This window comes from Hibiscus syriacus, unplaced genomic scaffold, assembly GCF_006381635.1.
Source record: "Hibiscus syriacus cultivar Baekdansim isolate YM2019G1 unplaced genomic scaffold, ASM638163v2 tig00001644_pilon, whole genome shotgun sequence".
NCBI classification, from domain to species: Eukaryota; Viridiplantae; Streptophyta; class Magnoliopsida; order Malvales; family Malvaceae; genus Hibiscus; species Hibiscus syriacus.
In genome coordinates this window covers 5,146,009-5,155,245 of record NW_024061878.1, presented here as the reverse complement: position 1 = coordinate 5,155,245, position 9,237 = coordinate 5,146,009, and the positions used below count along the sequence as shown (strand labels likewise).

The window sequence follows — 9,237 nt, the reverse complement described above, 5'->3', positions numbered from 1 at the left end:
AATTATTTTTTTCGAAAGCTCCTTAAACCTCTTCTTCAAAAACCAAAATAGTTTTTTAAAAAATCGTCTCGGGGGAGAGTAGATCTAGAAAAGAAGTTTCGAAACCCCTTCCCTTTTTTCATCAGCCGATTTGGGTTTTTTCGACTAGAAAGTGAAGAGAAATGAACATGCAACTGAAGACAAGGCGAACAAGGTAAAAAATACCTTTTTATTTGATATTTCCTTTCAAAATTTCTACAAAAATACTTCGGTTTTGCTCGTATTTTCCTGTGATTGCTTGTGGCTATTCTCTTGTGTGAGTAGTGTGTCATTTTCTGTGTGATTTTTACATTAATTTATGGTAGCAAAAAATCCTATTTTTAGGAGTCCTAGTTGCACTAAATTTGTCTATTGGTTGATTCTGTGTCACACATCGCCGTGGTGCCGAGGAAATCGGCGTTGGTTGCGTGAGGCGTGAGGAGGGATCTTCGGTAGGGGGGAGTGTAGCGCCAAAAGGAACACTAGGGTTCTGGAAACCCTAGCTTACTGGTCGGGGTCGAGCACAAGCGGTCCCAGTTTGAGTTTCTGTTGGATAGCTACTTTGGATCCACTGCTGGACTGCTTGTTTAAAATGTATTGCTTGGCCTTGGACACCAAATTGTTGGTCCTAAAAAATGTAATAAAATAAATAATAAATATATAATATATGTTTATTATAATATATATATATATTGTAAATGTAACACATAATATGTGCAATGGGACGAAAACACGTATCTACAATAATATTATAAAATTAAAATAAAAAATATTTTTTATAGTTAAGATAAAAATAAAATATATTTCTTATCAATGAGATTGGTTCAAGCGGTAAGTAGTTTGATATCGTTTGAGCATGTCTCGAATTAGAGTATTTATGTATGTAGAAAATTTTTGTTGAGACACTTATCCTATGAAATCATGTGTGCGGTACAAGATGATCCAAATTAATCAGGGTAAAAACTGAATTGGAAGGGTAAACGAAAAAAAAAATCTAAGTTCAATATTTTGATGGCGTTTCTTGATTGATTGTTTTCAGATTCTTGGAATTTTGAATATTAACTTTATTAATGACAGGTTACGACAGGTACTGTAAGAACATTCAAAGATAAGCCAATTACTAGCTTGCATGGCCGGCCTCAAAGACTAGTAACAATGCAAGTAAACTAAACAACACATGCAAAAGCTTACAAAACAGCTATAGAAACGCTTAATTTCATCTCAATTTGGACTTTTTTTTAATTAACATAATTTCCTCCTTCATTTTAAAATTACGAATCATCTTTCAATGTCAAATTTGACGACAGATAAGTGTGAGAAGAAGAAGAAAAAAATGAATTAAACAAAATAAAAATAGAAAAAAATGAAGTGAAAAAAAATACATTAATGACAAGTCTTGAGTAAGTTTAAAAATAGTTTACCCTAAAATTAAAAAAATTAATTTTTTTTGTTTTTATAACTAATTTTAAATTTTTGATTTCCTTTTTTTAAAGCCATTGAATTAAACATTTAATTATTTTGTATAAAAATATATCATTATTTATAAGAATTAAAAATAAATATATTTTAAATATATTAAAACTAAGATCAAATTGAAAAAATATATAAATAACATAAACTATTTGTGTAATTATACCATCTAAGTAAACTTCTTGTTTTCCGCCACGCCTGTTAACGGCGAATGATCAATTTATAATAAACGATAACGTTAGTGATTGATTTATAACTTTTGAAACATTAGTGATGAAAACGAAAACTTACTCAAACATTAATTACCATGGGAGTAGTTTACCCTCAGATAAATGAAATGATAATATAAAAGAATTAGAAAAAATAAAGGAAAGTCCAATCTCCTCTGAACTCAAAATGCAGCTTTGATGAAATATATAACCCACATATATAGCCAATTTGCATGACTGCATATATTATTTTAAAAATTACGTACAGAATTAACGTTAACATATAGCTGATTTCAGTGCTGACTGACAGCCTATTAGTTGTTTTTCCTTTTCTTTTTCTCTTTTGTTAAATCATCAAAAGTGTGAGAATTGGCTCTGTGATGGTTGTACCATTGGCGACTCTGTCGTTTGCCATGACTGTTCCTCACCCATCAACCTCCTACATCATATGCACATATTTTCACATCCAAATTCAAATATTAAATTCATAAAATAATAAAAGACGTTACCCTCGAGGACGGGACGCCCAAAGAGAACTAAGCGCTCGTAACCGTCCGTAGTATTCTCCGATGACGAGAAAACACCGTGCCGCCTGTCGGACTGTTAGTATCCGGGGCAGTTGGTGTAGGGTTTGCTGCCTCAAATTGTCAGCCTACATTACAACATACACGTTATTTACGAATATAGATCAAATACTGATTATCATATACAAAAATTAAGAATTTTTCATCAACGGTTGAAGTTAGCTAGGGTTATTCTTTCAACAGATATCATTATCAAACCACCTTTTGAAAGGAACATTCATAGATAAACATAAACCATCAAAGTCATGACATCAAATTCACCCAATAAAATGATGGTTGATGAATAAAATAGAAACCAACGAGGCATGGCCGTGGACGTGGCAAATGCATACAATTTATATATTATAAAGTTGAATATGCGCCATGTTAACATTAATGGTCAAACACGAAATCCATCATAATTCAACTGGTACGCCGTAAATATTATAATATATTGTCCAATTCCAGGATTTATAAGCAACATGGTAGTAGGATATCATAGGTTAAAATTAATAATGTTTACCTTTCATAAAATTGCGGCGCAAAACAAGATTAATCATACAATAGACAACAAAATGATATGAAGTAGACTGGCGTAGCCACGGATCAGCGAGGGCGAGGTGCTCACCTTGAAATCTGAAATTTTTCGATTAGTTATTTATTTTATTGATGGTGTCCACCTTGAAATTTTTAGTCCTCACCTTAAAATTTGAGTTTTTTTCAATTAGTTACTTATTTTACGGTCGGTGTCTACTTTGAAATTTTATTTGTACTCATTCTATTTAAAAAAAATTATGTTGTTACCATATGTATGCTCACTTTAAAAAAAATATTTATGGATTTGTCATAGAGTAGACTAGATAGTAACGTTCTATTTAAGACAATTGTACTTGAAAATGTTACCTGGCGAACGAAGCCTTCAAGATTGGCGAGCTTGTTTAAGGCAGTGGCCATTTGTTGCATTCCGTCGACGACCAGACTGCCAGCAACCGTTTCGATTAGAGACTGCTGGAGCTGTTCCAGGCCTTGAGTGAGTGCCTCTTCCGCCTGCTGCGACGAATGCTGGAGGCTGTAAATCCCCACCAGTTGCTGTTCCGTTAGCGGGTCCAATTGTGATATTAACATCTGAGAAAACATTTAGTTTAAGACCAATGGGATGACGCATTGAAAGATGAAAACAAGTGATGTCATTTCGGAAGATTTGAAAACCTTGATGAGCTCAGACGGCCTAAAACCGCCCATCCAAAGGAAGCATCGCTCCGCCGGAGTGGTCCACATTCCGGTTAAAAGGTGAAAAACATCAAATTTGGCAGCCATTCCTTTCAACCGGAAGATTTCATCGTAATGGGAAATGTAAGCGTCGACGATTAATCGAAGGTCGGAGTCGGAGAGGTTGGACTGTAATCCGGTTCGAAGGTCCGACATATGCCTCTCATCTTCTTCTAACCATCTTGCGTATTCCATGTCACATATTTCCACCTCTACATCAACATCCCAAATCAATCATTCAACAAATTACACTTGGGGTCGCACTCTGAAAATTTTAAATTTCCAGTATCTTTTTTATATTTTCTGACGATAATATAATTTTATATCCTTAAATTTCTAATATCAATTCCAAAACTTAACACCCTAACACAAATCGTCGATCTGGATAACCAACTACCCTTTCAAATACATTTTGGGGGGTACTTTTGGTTTGTCAAAGCGTTCATTGCCTGGAATGAAAAATTTTACTATTTATTATGATATTGCAACGTCAATTTTCTTTGCTTAGAAACTTACCAGAGTTCATATTTCCAACAGCACCTCCATTACTTGCCAATAGAACTCCCTATTACAGACAAAACCCAAAATTCTAAGTATAAAAAAGAATATATATATATATATATATTGAAATTAAACGATATTTATTTTGATGAATAATGATAAGAAAGATAAAAGAAAACCTGAGATCCTGCTCTCTGAAGTTCTTGTTCAAGTTGAGTTAGCTTTATTCTACTTGATTCCAGTTGTTGAACATATGCCTGTTTTAAACATTGTTATGTACACGTAAGAAACTACATGCAAGTGTTTTTCCCCCCTTTTGTATGTAATATTTTGATGTTACCTTCTTTCTAAGACGGCTTTTCCGTGCAGCTTCTCTGTTTTGAGCTAAACGCCTCTGTGTCTGCCAAAAAAAAAACAATTTTAACTCAAAAAGGTTTCTTTTTTATTGAGGAAGAAACCAAAAGGAAAAAAGAAAACCTTGGCATCAAGCTGTTTCTCAGAAGTTGAGGCCTTTTTCTGCAACATCAGAAACAAAGGATATGTATTTGCAGATGTTTAATGAGGTGAATTGATGCCCATTTTCGTATTTGATTATATTAAATAAAAGAAAGGGAAGTGGTTGGTGATTTAAAAGATTCTTATCAAGCACAGACAAGAAGTTGGTCAGGAAAATGAGAGCATTTCGCTCTTGTTTCTTTTAAAACGAAATTATGATAATAAAAAAATATAACTTCTGAAAGAACATAGAGCGCTCACAAAATTTCTGGGAAGAGTTCCAGATTCCTGATGGTGATTTGAGACTTGTTCTTCTAATTGGTATTCAGGAACGTTATACAGGTAGCAGAAATCATTAAAATCAACCATTGTGTCTGTGAATTACATGTATTTGGCTACCGACTGAAGTCATACTTTTATAGTGACAAAAAACAGACTAATATATGTATATATGAATATATAAGATTCTCTTTGCTTTTCAAAGTCTGCAGCTTTATCTCGCTGTTCATGTCAGATATTCACTAGAAAATCGTTCAGGAATCAGAAAAACTCTGTACCCTTTTGATTTTCTGACGGTCTTTGATCATAGAATGGAAAAAAGAGGATCAAAACTGTAATAATGACAAAAACTGATACCAACTTTATAATTTCCTGAGTTGTTGGGATGCTTAAAAGAAAAACTGTGGGTGGGGGAGGGGGGGGGGAGGGGGGGAGGGGGGTTAAATTACTAATTTAAACATGATGAACTGCAGTTTTAAGGACCTTGTCTTGGTGAGATTTTGCAATGGCTTCTGATGATTGAATCAGTTTTGTTGAAGGATCACTTGCCATCTCTTGTTGTTGTTGATGTAGATGGTGTTGGTCAAAAGCTTGATGATACGAAGAAGAAGAAGAATGCGTACTTTCTCCTCCTGATTTTGAACTTCCCTGGATTCAGAACGAACAAAAAAACACCTTTTTTTATAGAACTGGTCCACTGTAAAAAACTCTTTTTTTAATCCAAATACATGGTCAAACAATGGTAAAAAAATGGATTCGGGTACTATACAATAGGGGTTTGGTGAAATCTCATAGGCCAAGTAGGGAACATCTTCAAACCAGCTCCCGCTGCAGTTCTGCCTGCTGTTAATAAAGCTGCAGAGAATCCCGAAAAGCAAAATCTCAGAGGATTTTTTCAAAGCCACAAGCAATATCTTCTCTTTTTATACAGTTATGGAGCGAGTAAAGAACTGGTAGGCATGCCAGGTGAAGATTTCTATGTTTGTAGGTTCACACCAATCAAGTGCTTTTAGCAAACGTCACAAAAAAAATTAAGTGAAAAAAAGATCTTTACTTGCTTTAGCTTCTTCTTCTTCATCTCTTGATTTCATTCCTTGCATAACAATGGCTTCTTCTAGCTCTCGAAAATCAAAGGCAGGCTCTTCTTGGTTGCTGGAACACAGAAAACAAATTAAAAAAAAGGTCATTTTTGGAAGAAGAAAAAAGAATGAGGATTGAATTGAAAATTACAGACATGAAACTTGTGGAAACATTCATCCCGTTTTCGTAAGGAAGATGATGGTTCGCCATGCAAGACTTGTTTAGGGTAGTTTAAGACCATTGCCCAAACCAGGCATAGCTAAAACAAGACATGTTTTGTTGCAGAAAGAAAAAAGATGAAAGCTTGGTGGTGAAAGGTGGGGGATCTAAGTAGAAACAAGATAAAGGGGGAGCAGCCTTTTTGTCAGATAAATCTTCTTCTGTCCTTGCAGAACTTTTGATCCTTTCATGGCTGTCTCTTTCCTCTACTTTCTGTCTCTACTTCAACGTGAAGAAACCAACCTGATTGATTACAACACAATTGTTACAGTGTTCATATCAGAAACTCCACTCATGCTACACAAAATCTTGTCCCTCGGGCCCAAACCTCTCTCTTCGAGCTATGTCTTTTCTGAATGTGGGATAGGGACTCAGAAGAATTAGGATAATGGTTAAAATAATGTCTTTTAAAAAGAAATTTCTCAGTATAATCCATCTCAAGCATTATTTTCAAGAGTAGGGCAATTGTCATAGTATTTTTAAAAGATTTTAACATTGCATGGAGTCTCTAGTTGAAGATTCTAAGAATGTTATGTGTTTTTAATCTTGGAAAAACTAAAGATACGTGGTAATACATGCATCTTCCATCAGAAAAATTAAAGTCACACAGTGTTCCTAGAGTCCTCACTTTAATATTGTAACAATGATCAAGAAATAATATGATGAGAGTCTTATATGGGGAAATTTGTTCCCACGCGCTTTACATGAGCAAATAAGCCCTGAGAATTCGGTCAAGTTGACTTAAACATTTAAATTAATTGAGTTTACGAGTCTTATTTTAAAATTAAAATTTTATTTAAAATATTTTCGAGTTAAATTTATAAAATTTGAATCGATTCGAGTTATTTGATTTTTTATTTAAATTTAATTGTAAATAATTATAGGGTAAAATATATAAATGATTTTCCGACTATATAGCGTTACTTTGTTGAGTCTCTCAATTATTAAAAGTTATAATCGCATGATTTTATGTTGGGTGACAAACTTAAACTTATGGGGCGAACTAAAATTCTAGGGGGTGAAATATATTTTCAATGGGAAATACATAGAAAAATTTAAAATATATGATAATTTAAATTTTCAGGAGAAGACTGCCCCCGGTCCATCCCTGTATATAGGGTTAAGATCCACTTGCATAATGTATATAGGGACATAAATCTATGTAAAACTAAAACTTTTAGTTTTACATTGTGTAAGAGGATCATGTCCCATATATATATATATATATATATATATATATATGTCATGTAAAGTTTAGATATTCAACTCAGATTTAAAAATCAACCAACTAAATATTATAAATTTCAAGTTATTCTATTCTTATTGTGCAACTCGAACTTTATTTAAATTTTTTTATTGAATAGAGATTATAAAATTACCGGTTGAACTAAATGAAGTCAAAATTTTAATATTAAATCAAAATAAAAAAATAATTTTTTAATCGAATCGAATTTTAGTAATTATATTTTATATATATGCAATAGCACCAAATAGATAGGATGGGGTATAGTGAACTAGTGACTCCACTCTCACTTTATAACCGAACCGCCAGGTCATTCTCATTGGGCCCTTTTTTTTTTTGGGCAAACTACTACTACCGACACAAATAAAATAAGGTTTACTTGAATTATATCCTATTTATAGTTTTATGATCATTGCATTACAAAGTTGATAGCTTTACTATCATACTTTTAATATATAGATGAAATATTATTATACACGATCCATTAAAGTATATTTTAAAATATTCATACTAAAGTTTTATTTTTTATTTTTGGATAAGAATGGATTTTGAATCTTAGACTCAAGTGATTATAGGATTGTTGTTGTATTTTGAGGTTTTGAGTTCGAGCACCTCATATATAGAAGTATAGACGTTCATTATCAAATAATTGACAGTATTTGAACGAATAATGTTTTATATTTATCTCAGATTTATCAAAAAATTAAAAATAAAATATTTATACTAAAGTTCTATTTTTGTTTATGGATAAGAATGGATTTTGAAACTTAGATGCCACACAAGGTGGGTACTTTTTATGTAATAAAGAAAAGGAGAGAAGTTTAAAGGGAAAGAGGGTGATCTAAACTTTTACAGTATTAATGGCCTTGTTTTTTTTAGAGAGAACGAACAATTAATAAAGAATAATCATCAACATGAAAACCCCATTAGTGTATTTTAATCCTTAATTTGTTTGGTATTATCTCCACTGTTGATAGGTCAACTTCCACTCCTTATCATCACCTAAAACCCCATGCCAATTGCCACATTTCAGATTCCTTTCCCTTAATAGAAAATTCATTCCTTTAGGGGAAGGGTAATTAGGCTACAATGTCTTCATGATTAAGGGCTTAATTTCTCCAAATTTAGGTTAGGTTTCATTGTTGTAGTGCCATGGATGGATCTAGGGATACTGAGATGCAGTCCCACGTTCTTAAAACTTTGAATACAACTATATTTTAGATATTTTCTTTGTAATTTCTATTAATGATCTAATTTCATATCATTAATTTTTATAATTTCGTATCTTCAAATTTTTACTATAATTTCTTATATTAACATCTCTGACATCAAAATTCTATGCCTTCGGACACTACAACTCAAAGCTTGTCTAAATCCAAAAAAGGCTAACCCTTGAAATTGGAGTGCCTGACCCAAAAAGAAAAGGACAAAAGAAAGATACATTTTGTGTGTATAAAAACCAATTGATAAAGATGGTATTTAGATATTCATAAGCAGCATTATTGAGTAAAAGACATGAGATATTATGTTTTCTTTAATGTTTATGCTCATCTCCTACTTTTATAACTAAATATGCTTTCCACCGATCATTCCCTTCATCATACCAATGATTGGTCTTTTTCCAAATAAAATTAAAATGAAGGAGAGAGAGGATCAAATAGAGAAAACACTTAATGGATATAGTTTTTGTTCATTTATTTCATGTTTTGTAAAATATTAAAAAAAACTGATTGGTATTATATTTTTAATATAAATTTTATTATTTTAATAAATTTTAACTTAAAATTTATTAAATCAACTTTTGGTCTACTTTCCATAAAAATGAGTTGGGAGTTGATTATGTGTAGAGAAAGATTTAGTCAATTAATTATTGTCATTACAATGAAAAAAT

At 32.3% G+C, this 9,237-nt stretch overlaps 1 protein-coding gene across 1 annotated transcript; it reads right to left on the bottom strand.

The window, feature by feature from the left end:
* Positions 1-1,967: 1,967 nt before the first annotated feature.
* Positions 1,968-6,425, bottom strand: LOC120129531 (transcription factor TGA9-like). The gene is made up of 12 exons (XM_039146999.1): positions 6,039-6,425; positions 5,859-5,956; positions 5,574-5,659; positions 5,288-5,452; positions 4,508-4,546; positions 4,371-4,430; positions 4,210-4,287; positions 4,046-4,094; positions 3,470-3,741; positions 3,164-3,385; positions 2,207-2,349; positions 1,968-2,136 (listed from the first exon to the last, which is right to left on the bottom strand). The coding sequence occupies exons 1-12, from the start codon at positions 6,092-6,094 to the stop codon at positions 2,052-2,054; spliced, it is 1,353 nt and encodes a 450-aa protein (XP_039002930.1). The 5' UTR covers positions 6,095-6,425; the 3' UTR covers positions 1,968-2,051.
* Between the last annotated feature and the right edge of the window lie 2,812 nt (positions 6,426-9,237).

Bases quoted from the DNA above. Each gene is read 5' to 3' on its own strand.
- LOC120129531 (XM_039146999.1), bottom strand. From the start codon at position 6,094: ATGGCGAACCATCATCTTCCTTACGAAAACGGGATGAATGTTTCCACA. The intron at 3,386-3,469 runs GTTTTCAAATCT...ATGTTTTCTCAG, and splicing joins GGCCGTCTGAGCTCATCAAG to ATGTTAATATCACAATTGGA. The intron at 2,350-3,163 runs GTAACATTTTCA...GTTGTAATGTAG, and splicing joins TTGAAGGCTTCGTTCGCCAG to GCTGACAATTTGAGGCAGCA.